Raw genomic sequence first — 26,358 nt, forward strand, 5'->3', positions numbered from 1 at the left:
CAAAGTGGGCCCAGAACTCACATCTCTCAATGTCTAGACTGTGGTAATTTATTAAAAAAGAGCCAACATGAAAATGTTCATAACGAAATCAATGAGCCAACATTTTCTGATTCTGGGAGAGCAGAATGCATTTCATGGTCTTCACATTTGCAGGGCACATTGGCCTGTGTGCACGTGCAGGCACATCTGCCCGTGTTTAGAGTCACTAGCTTGAACAGAGAAGCAAACACCATCCTTGAAAGGATATAATAACCAGATTTGACTTCTTACCATTATTACCAGGAAGGAAATAGATCTGAATATTCTGGAGTAAAGACATCAGCAAGGCAAGTTTTCCTGCCTGCTGTGGGATTTCAGAATTGACTCTGCCCTTTGTTTGGCAAGTCTGGCCAGTCCCAAGTGAAAGAGTCTGTCATCTGGCTCAACTGTCCTCCCTGGCAGGAACTTCCTTTCACCACTTGGCCTCTTGAGCCAGCGTTCTGGCCCCAGACATGTGGTTTGGTGCAAATAACCAAAGGAGTGGACCCCTGATGGCTGAGTACCTTTTAGGAAGGCTTTGTTAGAGGAATACAATAAGGTCCTGGAAGCAGATGTGAGCTTGATTTTGGCCCTCAGAACTCTTCCACCACGTAAGGATATAGTGAGAGGATGGCCAGGAAGTGGATTCGCCAGATGCCAAATCTGCTGGCACCTTGATCTTGGACTTCCCAGCTTGCAGACTGTGAGAAATACATTTCTGTTGTTTATAAGCCACCCAGTCTATGGGATTCTGTTACAGCAGCCTGAATGGACTGACATACGCTATTAGTCTCCATGAAGGGGAGGCTCGGGGCATGGGCTCTGCCTTCAAGGAGATTACAGTTCAGATGGAGTGATGAGAAATAATAGCTAAGAGTATAGTGAATGAGGTGCTCAACTGGGAGAGTATAGGCTGTAACTACCAATAGAGAAGAGAGGAGTGCCATCCAGGCCACTTCAGGGATGCTCAGTTAGGGCTCCGGCATTAGGCCACATACTTGGGCAACTTTAATGCCTCGACAATCCCCATCTCTGCACATGAGACTACCCAGAAAACTAAATGTGCAGACAAAGAATATCATAGGTGAATTTTTTTCATTATGCTACTTATTAGAAGCACATATTTGTTTCTTTTTGGAAGACTCAAAACAGGGAAATAATTTATTGGGCACCTTTAGAAATTAGAAAGAACAGTGGTTCTCAAAAGGCTGAAGGACATGACTAACAAAGAAAATTTTGACGGAAAGGAGTTTTACAAACTGGGTTGTCAGGTGATGAGGACTAAGGTAAAGGGCCTCCTAAGAACTTGGAAGAGAGAATGTAGTCAGAGTTAAACCAGCAAAATTCACCTATGGTGGATTAGCCTTTGTAGGAATCAAGGAAGAGACTGCTTTTCCTATAAAAGTTGGAACCTGAAAAAACCCTGGACCTAGAAAGATCTTAAGAGTTGCAGTTAAGTGGAATGATCTTAAGGTTGGCGCTCAACTGCAATCGAGATCATGGGGCATCTACTTGATTGTACCACAATGTATCTATCTGAAGATCAATAATGAACAGGAAAGGTCTGATCAGCCATGAAAACAGAAAAATGGAGAGTTGCTGAGGCCAACGGTGTAGTTCCCTTGCAAGCATCATCTGGGCTTAGCTGAATTCAACACAGAGTTCCTTTAGCAAACCTTTCCCTCTGGTGCTGGAGGGGGACTCAAGCTATACCTGTGAGGCCCTTCAAGAAAACAACCAGCTCCTTTTGTTTCCATTCCTTGCTCTCCCAGAAAGCACCAAATAAATGTGATTTCCTGTAGCATCTGATTTCTAAGGAATCAAGTCCACAGGGAACAAATGCCCAAGACAGGCCAAGCCATGCATTCCAGACAGGCTGATGTTTCAGTTCCTATTGCAGTTTGTAAGCTGGCAGCCTGCTCTCCGGTAAGTCTCTATGAGTTGGCAAAGATGAGCCTGCATTACGGTCACGCTAATCTTTAGAAATCTTTGAGGGCGGGTTTTTGTGTTCCTGGAGCTAAGTGGCAGACCCTCCACTATGGAGCATTCACTAAGGAAACACCTATGGGAACTTGGGCAATGCCCCAATTCGTGACATGGCAAAAACCTGGAAGAGCCCTCCAAATCAATGCCTGTTAGAGCTGTAACATCTTCTGATGAATTGAAGTTTCTCGTGAAAGGACTGGAGCCTGAGACTTTCTTAAAACAAGATGCTTCAGAAACATTATCTTTCCGAAAGCTCATTCTAATTTTTTAGATGACAGTAAGAAGTCATTTCTGCTGCTCTTGAGAGTCCACGTTTATATTTCCCCTCAGTAATAATGACAGAGTACGCGCACTGCTTCATTAGAGCTCACAGAATATTTAATCTTTCCATTCTGACATTCCATGTTACTGTCAAGCCTCAAAATAAACAGACATTCAATTTAGGTTCTCTGGTAAATAGCTTACATAATCTCTCTAAAAATGCACCAAGAGACCAACAGGTGCTATCTCGGAATATCTTGAGGAAAAGCCCCAAAGCGTTTGTCACCCTGGTGAGAGAGAATCTGCTGAGCACTCTCTGAAAGGAAGACCACCAGGAATTCCAACAGGCCCTGTGGTAACCACCTGAATCTACACCAGGCAGAAAATGTACCAGCCATGTGGGAATGCCTCAGTAATGCCTACTGACTCAAGAGGTCTGCTGTTGCACAAATGCTGTTTGCTGCTTCCCACCCTAATCATTACAGATCATAGTCTTCTCTGGGTGAATGACTGCAACCCTAGACACTGGCAAGACAAGATGACATCTGCTGAAACCAATGGCAGAATAATGTTTCAGACTCTGTCATTCACGTAGTGCCGTTGTGTTAATGATTCTAATCATCTTTACACAGTCAACTCAGCAAACAGCAGCCCCATCTCCATCACCAACTCACTGATACTCTGGGTGCAGCAATAAAGGTTGTTATAACAACCAATGCAAAGCTGGTTGGCTGGTTTTATAGGCCAGAAAGGATGAAAAAGGATGTAATACTTTGAATTTTCTAAAAGCTAAATGTCACATTATACAATCACTTCTCAACTGTAAGTATTACTTTATCTGACAGGTATGGCTATTGTTTCTCTAAAAATTGAGTTTTCTGCTTCTTAGAGACAAGGTTAGGAGATGTTGGCTGCTTGTCTTGGGTTGGAGAAATGCCCATGAGGCCCCAAAAAGGGTGCATGCCTCAACGAGCAAGCTAAGAGGAGTCCACTCATCACTGACAACTTCACTCTTTCAATGGACATCTTCCTGTAATACCTCATGTAACTAAGCAGAGCTTCTAGAAAAGTATGCCATGGAGCCTCTCTCACCTCAGTGAATTTATTACCCCACTAAAATGTGACCGAGAACTAGAAGGCAGGGTGTCACCATGTAGGTAACCAAAGGCTTTGCCCATTTGTTAAAAGAATGATCCAGACTTTACCTTAGCCTCCAAGAATCACACTACCTCAATCAGAATGAAGAAGGTAGCATATGTCTAGTAGGACAGTATGCTTGCCAATTCTTTGGCCAAATGGAGAAGAGTCACCTTGGTCTTGGTGTCCAAATGCTTCAGGATGTGACCACCTTTAACAGGCTCACAAAGACTAATGAGAATGGTCAAACGGGCAGTCTGGTTGGCCCTCTTGCCTCCACTCTGTGGGAGAGCCCCACCCTCAATGTTTTTTTGGAAAGGTCTGGCAGGTCTCTACAGCCTTAAAGAGCAGACCTGCTACTCAACTCTAAGCACATAAAGGCAGTAAACCTTGTACACTCTTCACTTCCCATGAACCAGCACGGTGGCCAGTCCAGAGAAGGGACCCAATAAATACAGAATGAATAAATGAATGAATGAATATAAAACATAATTGTTGGAGAGCAGATCTTGAAAAAATATGAGAAATAACATGGTTAGGCCACTCTGTACTCATTTGTCTCTACAAATATATTTTATAAAGCACTAATTTCTTTATCAAAGTTCTTAGATTCATTTGGATTCCCAAGGAAGCTCACCAAGATACCAAGATAACTCTGTGCTGACTTGACCAGCTGAAGAAAAAAAGAACCAGGGTCAGATTACCATCATCACTGCACAGTTTTAGCTGGAGCCTTCCCACACTCATAGTAATAGTAATTACTAAAAGAGTGGAACAGTTAACATGTATGGGGCATTTAGAAAGTACCAGGCGCTGTGCTAAGGAATTCATATACATCACCTCAGTTCATCTTCTCAAGGTAGGTACAATTATTCTCATACTGTTTTAGGTGAGAATACTGAGGCTTAGAGACATTCTGTGAGTTGGCCTTGAACTGTACAAGTAAGTGATAGAGGCAGAATTTGTGCTCAAGGCTATCAGATGCCACAGCCTCGAGTTGCAACCATTACAACTCTATAAATGTTTGTAAAACTCCATTCTTGTGTTTTATTATTTCAAAAACATTTACTATCTAGTTTTTACTAAGTATTAGCATCTGTTTTTGTCAGGATAGATTCTGTCAACTGATAACCCACTACTGCAATCAAGCATCATCAGTAAAAACAGCTCAAATGATTTTGCTTCATGGAAAATGTATTTATTAAATGGTAAGCTCTTCTCTGTTCTATGAATTTATTCCCCTCCTAAATGAGTGGGAACTGGAAAGTAGGGTTGTCATCACTTAGACGGATATCTGCTTTTATATTGGCACTTTCGATACTAATGCACAAACAGATCACCTGAGGGTTTTGTTAATATGCAGGTTCCGATGCACCAGGTCTGGGGACTGAGCATTTCTAACAAGCTCCAGGTCATGCTAATAAAGTGTGGTCCACTGACCAGCCATAAGTATCAAGAATCTAGAAACCACTAGGAAGCAGAATCCGGATTCTCTGAACCCCAAATTCGGCTCCAAGAGAGATTAACAGGTGTGTGGAACAGAACATCCTTCAGCTAAATAGTATAAGAAAGTAAGCTATTGAAGAGCCTAAAAGGTGTGGCTCTAGGCTTCACACCATCTAACAATCTATGGGGCATAACTGTGGTGGGCACCAACACCAGCTAACTTCTTAAACAATTACAGCCATTTATCTAAGCAGCACAGACATCATCAATACTGTTTAGTATTGGCAACCAACCCTCCAATATTATAGCTATCCTTCTTGAATCTCTGCTCCATGGGAATGGTGATGGGTCAAGGTCAGGTTCCTGGCCCAATAACAGAGCCCACAAGGGCATTAAGAGGGCCCAGGCTGGGAAAGGCAGGCAGAAGTCACGTGAAAGCCTGAGCAAAGAGACCTGGGTTGCAGAATAGAATGTACAGGACCAAATCACTGCACCTTTATAATGTAAAGTGCTTCTAACTTTTCAAAATTTCTTGTTATGTCATTGGCAGAGAAACAATATACCTAGAGTGAGGTAAACAAAGATGGACTGGCTCATTTAAATGATGGCATCATAAAATGGGTTCCCACAAAGAAAGAGAGAACATAGATGAGAGGTGTATATATATATATATATATATATATATATATATATATATATATATATATATATATATGTATGTATGTATGGACATGTGTGTATACACATCCATGTATGTGTACACACACATTATAAGGAGATTAGCAGGCCTCCCTCTGCATTCTCAGCTTCACAATGTGCTTTTCAGCCACTTCCACAATATTGGCCACTTTACCAGCCCTAAGGATGTGCTACACGGGATGCAGGCAGTCCATTTACCAAATGGAGCAGCCAAGGGTTCCTGCCATTTATTTGACTGCTTAAATGTGCAGGTACTGCACCAAGTGCTTTACATATATTATCTTGTTTATTCGTGCAACAACCGTACAATAAGGATCACTGTTGCCAGCTGACAGATGAGGAAACTGAGGCTTGTAGAAGTTAATGAACTTGTTCGTAGTCACACACTGGGGTATAAGGTGGCTGAGGGCTCAGAACCTGGGTCCATCAAACTAAAATGCCAGTGCCCTTCACCATTACACCAAACTTACCCCATGTCACATCCCAAGCCCCATCAGGGAAGCCACAATTCTGACAGTATGTGCAGCACTGAGATCAAGGCCATAAACACTTACATTCACCTCCCTTTCAAATTCCGATGGAAGTAACTTCACGAAGTTATCAGGGAACACTCCTCGTCTGCCATTGAGCTCTCCTTCCCACCAGCCTTTGTCAATGCAGTCCTAGGAAACAGGAGAGCGGGGAGTGAGAAATGGGCAAGCACCCTCCAGAGGTCTGACATCCCTTTTAGAAAGAATGGAGGCCCTTTCCTTCAGGCCGCTATCAATGCAACAATGGTTACTAAGATGAAGTCAGCACAAACCCCAAAGTCAGATGGCAGAACAAAAGCTTAAGTGTGCTAGGGCTGCTGGCTGGGACTCAAAACCCAGTGCTGCTTTTAGATGCCCTGAATCCAAAAGATCTTTTTCTTTTCTTTAAAGATGAGAATATATGTATTTTCTTCATTTTAATTTTGCTGAAATGAAATTATTTTATCAACTGAAAACGTGGTTTAGAAAATATCACATGCACAAACGTCCTTTTCGATTACTTGTCACAAAGCTTGTGGAAATTAAAAAGGGCTTTCTGACTGTCAGCCGAGCATAAGAAAAATCACACTTTATGCAAGCTCATTAATGCACCGTTCTCCTTCACCTTCTCCTTTCAATGTTGATGGACACAGTTGTCATCACGAAAAGCCCTTCTCCCACCTTACAGAACTCAATGTTTGCTTACTAAATGAATGAATAAACCTATTCTTTCTTCCAGATCAAACCTGCTTCCCTTTGAATGATGCCTATTCTGTTAATTCACTCGTCAAATGTTTACTGAGTGCCTACTCTGTGCCAGGTGCTAGGGAGAGAGCAAGAGCTGGCCTCTGCCAAGCTTCCATCCTGAGCCTACTGGCTTCATGGTTCTCCTTATGCCACAAAGCCACTTCTCTTTTTCCTCATATCCAATTGGTTGGAAGTCTGATTTGTTCTAGTTTTAGAACCTATCTTGCATTTGTCCTCTAGGTCCAATTCCACTTCTGCTACCCCAATCCAAGGCTCACCTGGTCTGCTGTAAACCTCCTTGCTTGGGCACTTCTTCCTGCCCAATGTATGTACAATGTACACACCACTGTTAAATATGTATTCTTGAGTAAAAATCTGATTCTCAGACTGTGATCAACAACTTCCAGCTAACACGCAAAATGAGCAAAGGCTTTCCAATCCCCAACCTCCCAAAAACCTAGGAACACAGAGGACTTTTAAAGTTACATCTGAAGCAGGAACTATTCAAGAAAGTGAGGAGATGATGTTCAGAGTCCATGGAGAGACCTACTCAAGGTCCACTACAATACCACAGGGATAGAGAAGGGGCCAGGAAGGCTCAAGCAGCAGATATGCAACTGGCCTAGGGCCTGGCTGGAGGCTCGTGGAGGGCCGTGGTTTATGTAACTCATTTGTGCCTTGCTAGACCATGCATTCCAGCAAGGTGAGGAACACATTTGTCTTTTCAGTATTATAACCCCAGCCCACTGCACAATGCCCAATATAACCAATATTTGTGGAATCAATGAAGACTCTTTCTAGCCCTGAGTTCTGTGATTTCCTGCAGTCTAATGGTTGGAATACTGCTGGAAAAGACTGCCTATACCTACCTTAACTCATGATGCTTCTACATAAGTTAACATAAGGCCCACCACAGGCGAGAAGTGATCACCACCATCCCCCGCCCCCAGTGCTATCTGTCACAAGGATAAATTGATCCTTCAGAACAGAATGTGGGTTTTAGAAATGGGTCCTTAATTACAGTACGGACTGTAAATTCTAGTCCCAACCAACCCCATAAAACAGAGACACTTGAAGCGATCAAGTCCAGATTTACCCAGAACAATGAAAAGACTTCTAACATGAGAGAATGCTTATTTTTCTTGGGATATGACAATGAGAAGTCCAGGTGAATATTCTGGTCCTGATCATGTCACACCCATTAAGCAATCTAGCATCAGTCCCCAAAGAAAGGATTCACTAACAGGGGTGGTGGTGGTAGGATGTGATGGCTTCTGAGGTTCTTCCAGTCCTGAGATGTTATGTCATCGATGATACCTGGAAAATTTATGAAGGGGATAGGGGGCGGAATTTCTTTACTCTTAATCCTTAGAAATTAAGTCGTTTCCATCTAGAAAACTCTCCTTCTGAGGAAATGCCTCAGAATGCCATTTTTTCTTCCTCTTTTTCTGGACCAGTCCTTTTCATCTTCAAAACCCAACCTGAAACTCACCTTTAGGAAGGCGACTGCGATGAACGCGTTATCTTTTCTCTAACATGCACAACTGTGTTAATTTGTACTTCACAATATTCAATTCAAAAAACATCTATTAAATGCAAAAACATATTTAAGTTCCTTCTGTAGGCATTGAACATTAAACATGCAGAGAACATAATCCCTAACTCTAGGGAAATTAGAGACTTACGTGAAAGAGAGACACACAATATTATATAACAGAGGTCCCCAACCCCTGGGCTGTGGACCAGTAGCAGTCTGTGGCCTGTTAGGAACTGGGCCGTACAGCAGCGGGCAGGTGGGCTGGCAAGACAGTGAAGCTTCATCTGTATTTGCAGCCGCTCCCCAGCGCTAGCATCACCGCCTCAGCTCCACCTCAGATCATCACACATTAGATTCTCATAGGAGCACCAGTCCCTGGTGCCAAAAAGGTTGAGGACCACTGTTATACAAGGTCCTTTTTGGTAACGGGTATCAACCAAGAGTTATGGTACCAAAGAAAAGAGAACCATTATTGGCTTTTCAAATAATCTTAAATGCTTTCATGTATGAAAGAAAGGTTTGCTAATGTGAGTACTGGACTTCCTTACATTCATTTCAGATAATGTGATCAAGATTTATATCCACAAAAGGCACCAAATATTTTTTAGTGCTACGTTTCTTTTAAAAGGCTTTCTTTCGGACTTTCTAAATGATGCAAACTTATGTTTTGCTTTAGCCCTATACAAGCAGTAACCCAAGAACCACTATAATGAAGCCTTTGCTTCAGATGTGAGAAAAACGATCATGAAAATTTTAATAAGCAGAAGCATATCCAGAATAACTTTAGAACTCATGCACGCCTACAGGGGAAAACAGTACATATGATATTATATTTATTATATCTCCCATCAGTAGTGAATGGTTTGAATGGCTCATCTATACTTCGCTTCCTAAGGAAAACACTAACAATTGCTAATTATTGCATAATTCAAGGTAGGAGAGGGAAAGCGCGAAGGTCGAACACAATCTAATTGTTCTGACTAGTATAAAAACACAAGGTTCATGGATGAGATAAGCGCGTTCGGAAAAGAAAACTGCTAGTGTAACTTAGAATACTATATAAAGTGAAAAAGGGAGCCTGCTGCAGAACAGAAAACGGCCACAAGGTCGAGATGTCTGGAGTTGGACGGAGATTTACAGAGAACCAAGGCACTTCTTTCCTAGGAATAGAAGCTAATTTAGGAAAAAGAGGAACAATTTTGACAGGAAAATGAGAAGTGAAAATAAGTCCCCTTTGATAAAAGACCTAGCTTTTTGATGGCAGAGATGAATTATTCCTATGAGGGCTGTGCTTCCAGAAGTGTAAAAGAGCAGCAAATTCAATTTACTTATTAAGGACCTAAAATATGCAGGATAGGAGAGGGATTCAGGGGAAAAAAGAAAATCATCATATCCTCGTGGGACTTCCAAGCTCAGAGCCTAGTAGGAGAAGCAGATACAGTGAACTGACATGGCACAGAAACACTAGCAAGAGAGCTAGGCCAGATTTAAAAATAAATGGGACCAAGAGAAGCCAGGCAGCCTAGAAGGAGAGAATGAGGGCAAGAATCAAGGCAATGAGAAAGGTCAAGGACAAGGTCACCGAGTGTGAAGAAAGAGAAGACAAAGAGAGGGCAGCTGGAGTCATGAAAGAGAATTTTGCAGAATTGTGCTTAGTGTCAAGGCGGTACTTGGCTCCCAGGAGGTTCCCAATTAATGTCTACTGAACAATGATATGAGGGAAGATGGCATCCGTGAGTGACAGGGGCAGAATTGTAGGGGCAAGTGGTCAATGACTTGTGAGGTCAGAATGCAATCACAGTGGACGTGGATGTCCCCAAGAAGGTTGGCAGGAGTTGGGTGAACCCAAGACAATGAGGCAATAGCTGACCACTGAGGAGAGAGGCAGTGTGGCTAAAATGCTGTAAGATTTTATGGTGACCATATAATTTATTTCCAAACCTGGGACACTATTAATAATTACACCAAGACCACAGGCATAATCTAAGACGATGGTTCCCTGAGTAGATTTTGAGATTCCAATAAGGATGAGGAAAGAGTGGTGTAGGCAGGTGAGGGGATGGTCTCTGAATGAGGCAGGCGTTTGAAGTAGAAAAGAGTAAAAAGATCAGCATGTAAATGAAAGCTTCAAGAACAACGATTCGAAACAAGGTCTACTGGCACAAAAGAAGGAGAAAATAGACCCGGACTCTTACCGAGAATCAAGAGTATGGAAGAATTATATTTCTGACATAGAATGGTCACTCTTTCAAAATCAAGTCCTCGAACTGGCCAAAATAATTTTTTTCGGCCTCATCACCAGGCAGATATTAGAGTAAAATATGATATTTTTCCTCATAAGACATAATGTTTTTCCTTTTAATGAATGAATCGTCAGAGTCCTAGGTGTGCTATATGCCAACCTCTATGTTCTGCATTATCTTGGGTTATCCGAGATATCTCAGAGGGCAAACTTGGGCCATCTGATACTTATGTGGTCCACTAGTGATAAAAACTCCGGGTCTCAGTTTCTTGATACGCATGAAAATCTTTGCAAGGTGTAAAGAGCAACACAACTGCTGGTGGTTGTTATTGTCATTACTGTGATTGTATGGACTGGTCCCAGAGACTCTGAGGGATAATGTGACTAAAAAACCTTCTTAATTAAGCTCACATGCATTTGTCATGTGACTCAGCACCATCCTTGGGTAAAACCCCCTGGCAGCAGTTCACACACTTGGAGGAGGGCCTAGGGGAGGGATGCCAAAGCCCCAGGGTGTGTCTGAGGAAGGAGGTCTCACCTGTCTGCTAGATCCTGCCAGAGACGCTCTGGGGAACATGGCTGAAGTGCTCTGCCACTCCACACAGCTATCTCAGCAAGGACCAGTTAAGAGCTACTCCCTGACATACAAGCTGTCAGCAGGAAGTTGCCAGGGAGCCCTATATGTCTGCCTCTAGTCTAGGCACTTCAAATCTTGAGAAAAGACAAACTTGCCATCTGGCTTATAAATTGGTTAAAAGAATGAGCCACAACCTCATCTTGGGCTCCATGTTGTTAAGAGTGCAAAACAACATATTAGAGCAGTGTTTCTCCAACCTGGCTGCACATTTAGAATCACCTGAGAATGTTTAAAATCCTAATGCCTGAGATATACCCTATACCAATTAAATCAATGTATGGGGGGTGGGGGGTGGGACCAGGAAAGCAGTGCTTTTTAAAGGTCCCTAGGTCCTTCTAATGTGCAGGTTGAGAATGAATGATTTAGAGCAGTGTTGCAGTGTTTCTCAAACTTTAATGTGAAATGCTATCCACCACTTGGGGAGCTTGTGAAAATGCCAGTTTGGATTTAATGGGTCTCGGGCAGTCTGAGATTCAGCATTTCTAACAGGTTCCTAGGTGATGTCAATGCTGCTGGTCCATAGACCACATTTTGAGTAGCATGGTTCTCAAAAATGGTAAACTCCTTGAAAACAGGATCTTATATTTACACTTTTGTATCCATCACAGTGCCTGGCAAATAAAGATTCTGAATGTTGGCTAAACGAATGAATTGATGGAATGCCCAATCTTCCCCCAGACTATTAATCTACTACTTTCAATTTTCAAACATTAGAAATGAGGTCAAGTTAAATAAGGAAGACAGGCACAGATTAGCTATACAAGAAAGCTTCATCTGTATGATCGGGCTTCGCTGTTGATCTGTACTGAATTTATTATTTGTTCACGATCACGGTAACAACTTAAAAGTATCCTTAAAAGGCGGGCCACATTTCCTCAGACATTGTAAGTGTCCTATTTGAGTCCCAACAGGAATGTATAGCTTAGAAATGGACTTGTAGAACCAAAAAATGAAAAGATGAAAAATGGGTTCACCAGCTGGTCCAAATGGGAAAGAAAAGCACTGTACTTGGTCACTTTACTTGTGGTCAGCTCTCTTCACACTTCCTAGTATCAATTTCCCAGAAGTTATTCAGTGTGGCTGTTTTTCACAAACTTCTCTGATGACTGAGATATCATTTGAGGAGAAAGTGAGTGTTGTACAATTTCAGTGTGGCTGTTAAGTGAGCCTCTGCGTGCCCTGAGGGGTGTCTCACACCCTCCAATATGGAAAGCGCTGTTTAATATTTACTAATGAATGCCTTCTGCATGGAGCTTCAGGGGGGCTGTTGAGAGAAAGCTCCATGGAAGCCAGAGCCCAGGAGCACTCAGCTCTGCCTCTGCTTGTTAACGCCTCCCCAAGAGATGCAATTATTCTGCATGGCTGGGATTTCTGCTCAGAATTTCCAGCATCCCCATAAGTCAGTTACTAAGGCAAGCTCATCGACACATAGTTTAGGAGGTAACGGGGGAAAAAGGGAACTATGGTCTATCTCAGTGTCAGAAGAAATGCCTGGAAGACCACAGTTAATGAGGGAAGTCAAGGAGACAGTCCCAAGGACTAACCTACTCAAGAAAATGTCACAGTCCAAATGTCAACACCCTGGGTCATGGAGGCTTAAGCAGTCTTTCACTGTGATACTGGGAAGTTACAACCTCATAGATTCATCTTCTCGTAAAAAAAAATCCTTATTTATTATTGGGCAATAACATACAAGATTAACTATACTAGCCTGATGTTTTCATTTTACATATTATATAACTGGTAACAAAATATTGGATGAGTAACACACAAAAAGCAGCAATCAAGCTTTCTTTTGGTCACACTAATATTAATTGAAACATGTACGCATGTCTGGAAACAGTACAGACAGTTACTGACTTATGATAGTTTGACTTATTTTTCTACTTTACAATGGTATAAAAACAATATACATTCAGTAGAAGCCATACTTTGAATTTTGACCTTTTTTCTGGTTTACTGGTATACAGTATGGTACTCTTCTTGTGGTGTTGGGCATTGGCAGCAAACCACTACTCCCAGTCAGCCACACAATCACAAGGGCAAACAACTGATACTCTACAGTGTATTCATTGTGTTAGATGATTTTGCTCAACTGTAGGCTAATGTAATTGTTCTGAGCATGGTTAAGGCAAATGAGGCTAACCTATGATTTTCTGTAGGTTAGGTGTATTAAATGTATTTTCGACTTACAATATTTTCAACTTTTGATGGGTTTATTGGGATGCAACCCTATCATAAGTCAAGAAACATTTAATATTCAGAAATGCCCTTATGCCTTTTATAAGCTACCCGTACTATACCTTGAATTCTCCTGCTTCTTCATACATCTAGTAATCTGTGATATGTTTATATGTTCTCAACAACTATGCATGCTATATTGTTGAGACTGGATTTTGTTGTCTTCCTGGCAAGAGTGTTAAGTTTTGTTATGGTGGGCAAATTACTTGCGGATCAGTTTGACCTGTCAGGGTTCGGTTTTAGGCTTTATTAGGATAGGCCCAAGGTAGTGCTATTCCTATGGCTGCCCTTTCTGGGTTCTCAGTTGCATGCCAGGCAGGTTCAGCAAGGTTTTTCTACTCTGCTTGGCCAGAACTCCAGTATCTCCCATCGCTGGTGACCTCTGGGATAGCCACTCAGTTCACAGCCCATCCTACCCCAACCCCAAGACTTATTTTCTGCCAGGCCTGGTAGAGTCTTGCCCTATTGATATACAGCTTACTATGTGGACAAAGACTCAAGGACCCCTATAAACAGACTTCAGAAACTCTTTCTTTGTACAGTTCACTCCTGGGCAGTTCCCTGCCCCCCAAATTCCAGCCACCTCGGCAGCCCTGAATTACAATTTGTTTTCTCTATCCAATGAGTCTTCTGTTCTCTGTTTAGGCTATATTGCCTTGTGCTACAGATTAAAAAGTGCCCCCCGGCAAAAAGCCAGGGTTGATGTGGAACTCACTTTATGCTTCTTTTCTCTCAAGGATCACATCCTTGTACTGTATATCGTCCAATGCCTAAAAACAACTGCTTTATGTATTTTGTTCAATTTTAAAGTTGTCCATAGCAGGAAAGTAAGTCTAATAACCTTTACTCCATCATGGCCTCAACCAGAAGTTATATTCTCACTTAAAAAGGTTGTTTCTTTAATTAGAATGAATTTATTTTATTCTAGGTATAATAGAACTTTAAGCTCTATCTTTAAAAGTCTGAGCTATTTCAAGGTCTAATTCCCAAAAGAAGTCCTAGAGAAAGAATTTCTGAAATGACGATACATATAAGGGTTTTTAATTATCCTGGAGTTTCCTTTGCTAGTCATATGTACCTTTTTCTAACAAGGAAGGTGAACTATTCCCTAAACAAAAGTAGTGTCATTGTTAAATATCTTTATATGGAAAAGTTAAATACATACAGTAAGTTAGTGTCACCTGATCTTTTTTAGATAATGTCACACATATAAAATAATATTTTGATGACATACTGTTGGAGGCCAAACATCGTCGAAGGCCATCAGCCCAGAGTGGAGTACCAACCGGTTGCCTAAGGCCCTTCCCATCCATCCCGGACAGATAAAGGGATAATTATCCCATACTCTTCTAACCCACTCATAGTGCATTGGTTAGGAAATGCTACAGAAGCACCTCTGAGTCCAGATGTCACTAAGAAAAATGCTGAAACCAAATCTCAGGTCCCAGAAAGAGAACAGAGCTTCCATAGGCTAGGTATGAGAGGCAGGCTGGCAGGAATCGGGAAGGCCCAAGGGGACTTTAATAGAAGAAAATACAGAGCAGAAGCCCCAAAGGCCTCAGTGCTTACTGTTTCCCTCTTAGAAAAAAAGATGTTATCTGGAGGTTCTTCAGAGAATAGCACCCAACAAATACGGCCATACTGGCCCAAGTCCAAAGTCATCATTCATATTGGGCATCTCTTGGAGTTGTGGGACACGGCTATATAGTTTATACATAAGAATTACTTACTCATTTCATTATCTCATTTGTAGCTTAAATAATCTTAAGTCTCAGGAAATGTTTACGTGTTTGGTCTTTTTTCTAATAGCAGAATGAAAGACTTTCTACCCTATAAATCCACTTCAAAATCAGTAAGCATGAGAAAAGGAGATGTTTGCAAAGAGAGGGCCTTTCCTGTGTATTTGTAATCTAGCTTAAGCATGACCAGAGACAAAAACACATGAGAGTATGTGAAGAAGTCATACACAAAATGCAAATATTTAAGGTAGCACTTTTACATTTTTTTTCCATTTAAATATAATCAAGTATGTGAAGTTATATAACAATATATTTTCATAGAAACGTCTCATTTTCTACTTGTTAAGTCATTTATGTTTAGATGACTACTTAATGCTAAATTTCAAGGCTATTTGTAATGCTATCTTCGACTTATGCAGAGCACATGGCTAACAGCAAAGTTTACTTCTCAAGGATATGCAGCCTACAGATGAATTTTCATTTTCATTTACATTTAGAGCACTGTATTGATTCTACATCCAAATACATGCTTTTTTCTTCTATTAGAAGGATAGCAGATATAATTAAAAAAAATCATGTTGCTTCATTGACGAAGACAATGGCATTTATAAAGCATATTTTATTATGTTTTAAGAGATTTTTTTAGCTCCTGCATGAATAAGCATGGGGAGGGAGTAAGAGGTAAAGGGCGTGGACCTGATCATTATGAAGATCAAGAACACCCAAGCCAGCTGTAGCAGCTATTGGTAAATTCCTAAATTCCTACCTTCTATCCCATTCTTCACCAGACAAATCTACATTTAAATGTTTCTATTAGGAAAACTTATTTCTTGGCATAAAATTTTGTTTGGAGTCTTTTTCTCTATATTCAGCAAATTTAGCTTCTAGGACTGTACAGTGAGTGGGAAATACAATTCCCAGGTCAAATCCAGGCCCTCGGGTTGCTCAGCTGGGTCCAGGCCTGACTGGTAGAGTATGCCACCCTGGCGGAGAAGGGGCAAAGGGGCATGATGAGGGCAGGAATAGGCTCTGATATGAGAGATCCATGGTCTTGTATTACACAGGATATTCCCAGGAAGACTCAGAAAAAAAAGTTCATGCAATTTCACATCAGGCTCAGATGCCCTTGTAAGAAAAACAGACCGACCAACAACATTCTGGTAACAGTATCTTTGCAGAGCAAAAGTTTTAAATTTTGCCAAAGTTCAATTCAGCAGTATTTTCTTTCATGGATTGTGCTTTGGTGTCATGTCTAACAACTCTTTTCTCCTATATGTTTGTATGTTTTACATGTAGATCTATGGTCTACTTTGAGTTAATTTTTGCATAATGTGTTAGGTTTAGGTTAGGGTTCATTTTTGTTTGTCTATGGATGTCCAATTGTGCCAACACTATTTCTTGAAAAAAATGATCCTTTCTTTCATAAAATTTCTTTGAACTTTGGTTAAAAATCAATTGGCTGTACTTTTATGAGTCTGTTTCTAAATATTCCATTTTGGAGCCTGCAAACTATATAGCCCCTTGGCCAAATGTGGCCTGCTATCTATTTCTGTATAGCCTACAAGCTAAAAATAGTTTTTACATTTTTAAATGGCTTTACAAAATCAAAAGAATAATATCTCTCAAGGAATGTGAAAATTATCCAAAATTCAAATTGGAGTGTCTATAAAGTTTTATTGGAACTCAGCCACGCTCATTCATTTATGTCTATGATTGCTTTTTGCATAGTTGCGACAGAGACTGTATGACCCATACAGCTTAAAATATTTACTCTGGCCCTTTACAGAAAAAGTTTGCCAGGCCCTGGTCTAGAATATGAGGATCCTTACATACATTCATGCAGAACCTCAGGGGCTCTCTGAATGCCACTATAAAAAAATACTGTAAGGACAGAAGCTTTAAATAGAACCTCTAAAGCCCTGAGGAAGGCAGAAAAGGAAATGCATTTAATAGCCGGCTACCCTTTCCAACTAGGATTAAAATATAAAAACCTTAAGTAAAACTATTCTTAAAAGGATGAATTTTACTGCACTATATAGTTAACTATGAAATGGGGAAATTTTAAATCTAAAAGGTATTTATTTTTAATGACATTTTTCTTAAATATCTTCATGAATCATAAACTAAGAAAAAATATTTGTAATGTGAAAGATGATAGGCAATGTCTCAAAATAAGATATTTTTATAAAAATCAATTGGAAAGTGACACATGAAATTTTCAACTTGAGTAATCCTTTTAAAAATGCAAACACCTATCAGATTAGCAGAGATTAGAAAGAATAATATCCAGGGATGACAAGGATAGGGAAATATACTCTCATACGCTCCTGTGGGGAGACTAAATTGGCACGATCTTTCAGAACATCATTTAAATGCCTTTAAAAGGCACTGAGGCATTACATTTAGCAACTTATCATCAGGAAATAATAACTGCTAACAATTATACAGCACTTACAATGAGCCAGGCATTCTAAGCGCTTTTCTACTTTAATAGTGGGTACTATTATTACTCCCATTTCATAGAACTAAAAAGTGAGGAAGAGAGAGATTAAGCAATCTGCCTAAGGCTACGAAAATAGTAGAAAGTGGCAGGAATAATTACATGCATGAGGATTTACAAACAAGGTGATGACTATATGCAACACAGTCTAAAATAGGGAAAAACCAGAAACAGGCTAAATGTGAAAAAGGATTGTGGTACTCCATACATTAGGATGCTAAGGAAATATTTAACCATGCTGCTAAAGATAGGAACCATATATTTTAGACAAAGAGGGTTAAAAACTAGTGTATATGATGTGATCTTAGTTTATTTTGAAGTGTGTGTGTGTGTGTGTGTGTAAAAAGTCTGGAAGAATATAGCTCAAATATTTAGAGAAGTATTTGAAGGTGGTGAGGTCACAGGTGATTTTGACTTTTCTTTGTACTTATTTATATGTTTTGTTTTCACTTTTTTCTCCAAGAGTAAATATTAGTTATGTGACTTTAAAGTATTACTTAAAAGTATATCCCATCCCGCTTGCCATCTCAAAAACAGTGTATTTTAAAAAGATACAAATGTGAATATAAATACTTTGAGATATTTTAATAAGACTGGGGCTATACAATTATAATAAATTACTTTCATTCTAAGAAAAGTTAAATAATAAAGAGGAATTTGGGGGAAAGTATTGACCTTAATTTCAGGATAGTTCAATATACCAAGAAAGAATTTCCAATCATTGAACATTTATCTTTTCTTCTTCCTACAATAACTTATCATAGCAATAACTATAATTTAACTTTTACATTTCTAAAGCATTTTTAGCCATGCCATCTCATTCTATCCTCACAACAGCCATCTCAGAGTAATACACATAGAAAGGTTGGAAATAGAAAACAGAAAAAAGGAGAGTTTCTCTAATCCTTTATGACACTTGCAGATTTTTTTATGTGTGGCAGGAAAAAAGATTCCCAAGATGCCATTCCAAGAATTACGGATGTCCTGCCACTAAAGCACAGCACTCTGGAGAGAGATGACAATTAGGCTGAACAAACACAGGGCCTCTTTTGACAGTTTTATGTAATTTGTGGTGGCACATAAAGCCGGGAATTTGCGGCAACTGCAAACTGTTTATGAAAAATCTGCAATCGTCACCATCAAAATTTTGGGCTGGCATTGTTTTGACGGTGTACTGGTAAACTAAAGAGAAATTTTCTTCCATCTCAAGTCCTACGTTTCCCATCATCTAATTTAAAACTGCATGTTGGTGAGGATACACAAAGCTCAATGAGGAAGAGTTTTGATTAAATGCACTATGGTGTCAGGATTCTTCTCACACATCCCACTGTCCTGGTTACTTGAAAGAGGAAGACAAAACAGTAAACTGTTTTGGGAATACAGCAAACTCTATTCCTTGGGATTTTTAATGCTCTGAGAAGGAGATATAGTGTGACTTCTGTCTTGAGAAAGGACATATTCAGTCTAACAAGACAGGCCATATTGCAAGAAATACATATCCTATGACACAAATGACTCATTTGCTGAACACTGACATTTTTCAAATGTGTGTAAACCCAGATGATCCCAGACCTATGCTTAACTTCTTTGTTCACTCATAAAACATGTCCTCCTAATGGGTCTGTCAGCATGTCATCATTTTTAGGGTGACACCTGCTAATTTACTCCTCACCCTTGAAACCACATTTAATGCTACCATTTTAGTTCTGCTAAAAGCTTCAGCAGTTGAGAGAGAAAGGGTCAACGCCAGCAATCTATTTAGCTGATTGGCTTTCTTATACCAAGATGAGAACTTTTCTTGAGATTCCTAAAGCCACTTCTCTTTGAGGAAACATCTTTGCTTCCTGTGGGGCGCGGGAAACAAGACAGACTGAAGACATTTTTCTCGTGAAAAAATGTTTCAATTAATGAATTAATGGGAGAGAGGCAGGAAGGGAAAATAAACATTAGAACAAACAAAAGAACATGAAATCACAGAATGATTTAGGAAGGAGCTCAGGACTCCCACCTTTTTTTCCCCCATGGTAAAAGCAAGCAGAAAGCTGAGTGGTACATGGACCCAGAAGAGAAGAGGAAGGCAAAATACACTGGATGCGAGAAGAAAGAAGTAGAAGGAGAGGGCTTCGGGCATAAAAAGAACCAACATTAGCCCTGAGCCGAGCTCATCATTTCCTCTGTATTGTCATTTCATTTCTGTAGAGGTGACAATGGAATTATGGATGATCCTGACCCTAAGAGATCAGAAACATGGACACCAAAATGCAAGTGTCAGAAACAAATGGATGAGGTAATAGCATGGTGATAGTGTTTTCCTGGTAAAATAATGATAATGTAATTAATTTAGAAAGAAAATCCCACAGGCACCTGCCCTAGATATTTAGCAACAACGGGTGACTCAGTGAGTACACAAGGCACCTTTGGGAGTGACTGAGCACCACCTACCACAAGCATCTGACTCCCCCACCACCCCAAGGAAATTCGGACAGTACTGCTCTGCCCAGTCCTCAAGTTCAGGGTCAGGAGATACCTCTGCCCTGGCTCTGCCACTGATTTGCTGTGAGAACCTTGGGAAAGTGGCTTCCACTTTCTGAGAAAGTTCTGGGTCTGGTTCTCCTGTATGATCCGGACAATATACCAGTGGTGCCACCTAGCTCCCAGGGCTGATGTGAGGCTGAGTTCGGGAAAGATTTGGGAGGAAAAAGGAATGGTTATGAGGGGTCCTAGGCTCTTGCTGCCAGCAGCACAGAGGGTCCTGCACTGGGAAGCTATGGTCATGTAGGGAGATCGAGCCACGATTAAGTTGAATATTCAACCACTGTCTTGGGAAAGGAGGGAGAAACACACACTGAGGTAGAGATGCGGGAAGCTGGGGTAGTTAGTACTCAGTCCTAACTCTGCCCTCATAGCAAATATTTGGGTTCCCTAGTTTGACATATCCCTAGGCAAAGACAAAACTCCCAGTTTGTCTTTTTGTGTGGTGGTTACCTTATACTTCTACGTATATCTGATCTTCTGGGTTCCTCCTTTCTTCAGAGTGCATCTATCGGTTTCCTTCTCTGAACATCAATGCCGGCTTATATTATCTCTTTCCCTTTCCCTCCATCTCTACTGCTCTATGATTTTAGTCAATAATGTTATCTTTCTTTGTGTTGACCTTGATGTTGTCAAACAGGCTTATGGCCTTGAAGAAACAGGGGTGTCTGCTTTAATAAGGGTCAAAGACACAGCTACTCAGGAAATCCTTTTTACGTGAAACACCTAAAGATACTTGTTTACAAACGGGTCGTGTGGGAAGCCCTTCCTCCTAGATTGAGGGGGCTGGGAGGAAAAGGCCATCGCTCTGAGGCCAGAAGGCTGTTGGCCAAAGGCAGGAACATCGTCCCTCTCCATAGTTGGGCTCACTCAGCCCCAAGTAGCAGTGGCCAGGGCAAGGAACACCCTTCAATGGTGGCCACTATCACAGCTGAGCCTGGCCTGACCCCACCAGGCTGCTCTCAGCCTTTCTCCAGGGAGTTTCTCTGGTCGGAAACCAGACCCAGAGGCTTCTGAACCCTTTCAGCCACGCTCTGAGCACAAATCAGGAAGGCAGGGATGGGGGTGGCAGGAACACAGATGAAGGAGCTATTTTTGAGTGACTGGAAATAAAAGCTAAACACAGGTGTGTTCTGCACAAGTGGAAATGTTCCCAAATCCACGAGAATTCTTTATAAATAAACCAGAAAACAAACCATTTGGGTTGCCACATTTCATCCCAGTTTCCAGGGACACACACAAATAGTTCGGGTCTTTGCGCATTATTTCAGGAACTGCAGAGGGCTTACAGGCACTCCCACTAAAGGTGTCTGACTCATTTTCTAGAAAGCTACAGGAAGTGACAATCTAGGGCTAAAAATGAGGGCGAAACGCCTGCCCTGTGACTCCTGCCACAGCACAGAAAAGCAGGGCAAAGGGAAACCACCTTCACTGGCTGTAAAAGGAAAACACAGGTGGAATTGGGTAAATCGAGACCCTTTACAGGAAAGGCAATCAAATTAAAGACCAGCAATTCAGGTCTTTCATCTCAACTCATACATACAATAACGAAGCATATCCAAGTGCATATTAAGCAAATCATGGTGAAGCCATTCATTTTACACACAATCATCTAAATGAACTTGTCAGAGATTCCTTAACTCAGAGGAAGATGTAAGAATATTCTACAACGTCAGTGGGGTTTGATAGATTCAGACTTAATTGTTTTCACTTTCAACAGGCAAAATATTTATGGCCCATTTTCTCTCTGTATTCTTGCTGAAATCTCACCCACTGTGAATTCTGAACTATTTTAGGTAGATTTTTCACCACTGTTAATGACTTTCTTCATGTCATGGCATTCCAGCCCTTGCAGCAAAGCTGGGCCCAGACACAAGAGCCCTTCCATTCCTGCTTTCCAGGTCAGAGAAAGTGCAGCTGAAGTCGAAGTGACAATTCCCAGAACTACAGCTACCACTGGCAGACAAGTCCCTGAGAAAGTCACTTTATACACAGCATCTTAGTAAATCCTCATGGCAGCCCTGTGAGACCAGCTTTACGGCTGAGGGAACTGAGGCTTAGAGGGGTTAGATGACATGCCCAAAGACACACAGCCAGGAGCGGTGTTGCTGGGATTCAAGCTCTGCTTTCTCTGAGCTGGTAGCCTACATGATTCCTTGTCAACTTAACATGCTTCCAACAAACTGGAATGCTAGGTCATGGCTGGCATAAGCACAGGATATCAAGAGACCTGATTTCACAGACCATATAAAATAATAAAAATGAAATGATGGAGTACACAAAACTTTTTTAGAGCAAGCAGCTCAAAATGAGCCTGAGCATAAGATGCAGCATGAGTTACGACTGGCTGTATTATCAGCTATTGAACAAGCAGCTAAGTGGGTAGGCAGAGGGCATCTGGGCAGCAGGAACATGGTCTGGGTCAAGTTAGGGAGGACACATGAGCAGGATGGGGACATCCTGGGAGAGTTGGTGTAGAACAAAAATGTGGACCGAGGCCAGAAAGCCAGACTGAGGCCTGACTGAGGCCAGACTGCTTGGGCCAACGAATGCAGAAGAAAGCCGGATTTTACAAGAAACAAGAGGAAAGTTACTTAAGATTTTCTTCGGAGTGGAGGGGTTGCATGAGCAAACTGCTATTATGGGACGATAAAAAGAAGCTGGGGAGCTGGGGATGAAGTGGCCCTCCACCTCTGGCCACCCAGGACTTTCCTCTGAAGTAGGTGCTGTGGAGGGTACTGGGGAGAAAGGCGGCTGGAGAGGTGTAGCCTGCAGCCTGGGCCTGGCTCTACCATGGACAGGAAGTGGCAGAGACGCAGCAGGGCAGAATCTAGGTTCTGGTGCTCCTCAACGAGGGCGGCACGGGGGCAAGAGTCAAAATGGCATGGGCACATCAGGCCTGAGGAGCAGGATCACTGTGCAAGCTCGGTCAAGGACCAAGTGTACGGTGAGGATGGCAAGGTCATGCTCTGCAAATGCAGTAGCAAGATCTGTAAGCTGCTTCACAGTTTCCATACTGCTTCCTAATACATTAAGCTATGAAACTGGGGAAACCAGGTGCTTCAGGAAACTCTTGATAGCAGCCTTCCGCATGTGCTGTTCCTCTCTTTCCCCTCTGTTGGTGGGACCAGGAGTGAGTCCCTTCCTGACTAAGCTCTTTAGAAAAAAAAAAAACAGATTCTTTTAACAGACTGGATCTCAGGCCAGGAGGAAGGAATAAAACAATCAAGATGAATGTGTTCTCGTCATATGTAATCAAATGACAAGGACCAGAATATGGTATGTTACAGTAAAAATAAATGTATTCACCTAAGGGACTATCCATGGTGGTTTTTTTCTTTTCCCAAAACCTTATTAAATATTGTTGATACATCTGGTTTTCAATTAAAATGCGGCTGCCCCTCTCTACACAAAAACCAAAACAAAAACAACAATAGGAAAGTAAGTCTCCAGACTATGAAGAATGGCAGCTACTGAATTCTCTGCTTGCTCTCTCATCACAGGGGAAAGTGATCTCCACGCTTCCCGTAGTAGAAAGCCAAGTACCTGCACTGTTTCTCGAAGTATCTGTATTATGCCTCACATCCACTTAACAACTTGCCCATTCTGAGTGTTTGGTTAAGGGTCTGATTCAAAATAGAGTGTGCACTGTGCATAAGCAGCAGCCTGAAAGAGGCACCGCCGAAGGACCAAGGGAAGGAAGGGTGGTAAAGGCAGGGAAGAACTGCTGCCTCCTTGGCAGAAAGGAAGAAGAGGGAAGCACTCCCCCTCCTCTGATTCCCTCCTGCCATGGAAAACTCTAACCACCAACAGAGACACACTGAAATAAGTTCATGGGAGGATATTTTACAGGTAAAAAGATGGACGAGGTCTTGGGTGACCAGCAAAGCAGAGAATAGTTTGCTATTCCAGAAAGGAGCCCGCCCTTAGCCTATCACGTTCATATGGAGTAGGTGAGAAGACCAGTTCTTGCCCTAAAATAATGTGACCTTTGGCAAGCTACTTAATCTCTGGGGTCATTAGTTCCTTGGCATCATTGGCTCAGGCTCTTAAACCACGTAACCTCTATAGTCATTTCTTCAAGGTAACTGTCCTTGATAATAAGGGTAAATCAAACCAATTTCTTTTTGGATATACTTGGGGGCAGGAGATAGGGGAGCAGGCAACACCAGAGCCCACTCCCTCTCGGTAATGGCCAGAGGCAGTGGAACCCAGGGCCTACCTCTCACATTAACCCCCTGCTGTCTCTCCCCTTACCTTGTACCCTCCATCCTACCAATGCTTTCCAGCTCTGCAGGAGCCCAGGCAGCCGTGATGCTTGTGCTAAGGGAATTAAGTGTTCCCTGCCACTCACCTTAATACAAGAATAAAACCACCTTCCAGATCTTAAAGACAGTACAGTTTTTTCATCATATTTGAGCATCATAAAAATCCAGTATCTCAGAGAAAAGGTCATAATATTCTAGGAATCTCTTAAATAATATATCTTTCAACCATCTACTCGGTGAGTCCTATTGCATGAAAGTACACACAGTACATGGTCCAGGCCCCGTTAAGCTGCATTGCTTCACACAGATTTTATAGCTCTTTGTATGATTACAGGGCTCTGCCTGTAATGATAATAAAATCATTCAACCTTCTTAGCCCAAACAAGACAGGCAAAATTCTCTCGGGCACGCTACCTGTCTTTGATCTGAACAGCAAACATTCTTTAAGCGTTTTCTGCCTGTGAGGCATGACCTGCCTTTCTAAAGCTTCTCTTTGGATACGTCACGACCCAGAGCTTTGCAGCCAGGGCTGCTGTGTAGGGCGCACTCTCCAGCCAAGGAGGCCACCTTCTAGGTTAGCCCTTCTGGGACAGACGTTTTCTGCAGGGCCATGCAAATCTGCAGCTGTGGCTCCAAGGCAAACAGAATCTATTTGATTTCCAAATTCATTCATTCACCTGGATACATCTGGCTTAGCCTGATCAAGAGGAAAGACATAAGATTCTTCCAAAGGAGTCTAGCATAAAAACCGAGAGTTTCAAGGGCTAAAACAAAGCTTGTCCCATCCAGTCGATTCCCTAAATCGGTTCACAGTTTAGAAGGCAGAAGGAAACTTTTGTTTACCTTATTGATGAGAGTGACTATATCTCCTTCTTTGATTGTCAATTCATCATCATTCTGTGCCTCGTATGGAAATATTACTTTGCAGTAATCCTTGGCTGTAAGAAGAAGAAAAAACACAACCTTTAAAATGCTTTATCTAATGAGTTGGCTCAAGAGAATATGTTCTCTATCACATTAACTTCAGGGAAAAGTACACTTAATGGATAAGATATAACTACTGATAAAGAAAGGGTCACCCTCAGAAAATTACCTAAGATTGCTCATTTGGGGCTCATGGATAATTATTTTCTTCGTTTCTTTTTCTCACAAATAATCTGACATCATGAAATGCCACTGATTGCTTTTCTTCTCTCAGGCAGAAAAGCAAAAAGTTTCCTTGGTTTTAGGAAAATAGATGTGTATATTTTATATACTCTTCAGATGCATGCATAAGCAGACATCATTTAAAAGAGCAAAAAGCTTAAATTTTGCTCTCACTGTCTTCTTCCACACATCACTAAATCAGAAACAGGGTATTTATGTATGTTACAAAGCCAACATAGTACTCGAAACAATGAAAAAGACTCATGTTACATCTTAAGAGACAGATGTTAATATATATTTATATATGAACATGTGTCAATCACAAATAGCCAACAAATACTAACCAAATGTTCTTTAAACACATGTGTATGTCTGGAGGCGGTGAACTTGTACACATATGTGCCACGGCCTCTCTCTGGGAACCTGACTATTCATAGATGGGGCTGTTCATTGGCGAGGATATACGCACTAGCCCTTGCCAAACAGGGGAAAACACTAAGGCCATGAAAAATCATATTATATGTTCTGAATTATATGCTTTTGAAAGTCTATCTGATATGAAATCTCCATTTACACAAAAGCACTCGTTTAGAAGACAGTGAAAACATCTGTAAGGTATTTGGGAAATTAAGACTTAGAAAACTGGAGTTTGATGACTCAGAAGAGAAGGTAGAAAGAAAAATTCAAGAGAATGTGTGTCTACTGGGACAGGT

General features: G+C 41.3%; 1 protein-coding gene across 5 annotated transcripts in view; it reads right to left on the minus strand.

Annotated features, from left to right (window-relative positions):
* The window catches only part of SH3KBP1 (SH3 domain containing kinase binding protein 1), a 267,401-nt gene that overhangs the window by 60,437 nt on the left and 180,606 nt on the right, over positions 1–26,358 (minus strand). For all 5 annotated transcript variants that reach the window (XM_011363025.2, XM_023532336.1, XM_023532335.1 and 2 more), the window contains 2 exons: positions 25,343–25,437; positions 6,102–6,209 (listed from right to left, as the gene is read on the minus strand). In XM_011363025.2, the coding sequence (XP_011361327.1) occupies positions 6,102–6,209; positions 25,343–25,437 (203 nt within the window). The remainder of the gene's footprint in view (positions 1–6,101; positions 6,210–25,342; positions 25,438–26,358) is intronic.

The sequence above is a fragment of the Pteropus vampyrus genome, unplaced genomic scaffold (genome assembly GCF_000151845.1).
Source record: "Pteropus vampyrus isolate Shadow unplaced genomic scaffold, Pvam_2.0 Scaffold81, whole genome shotgun sequence".
NCBI lineage: Eukaryota > Metazoa > Chordata > Mammalia > Chiroptera > Pteropodidae > Pteropus > Pteropus vampyrus.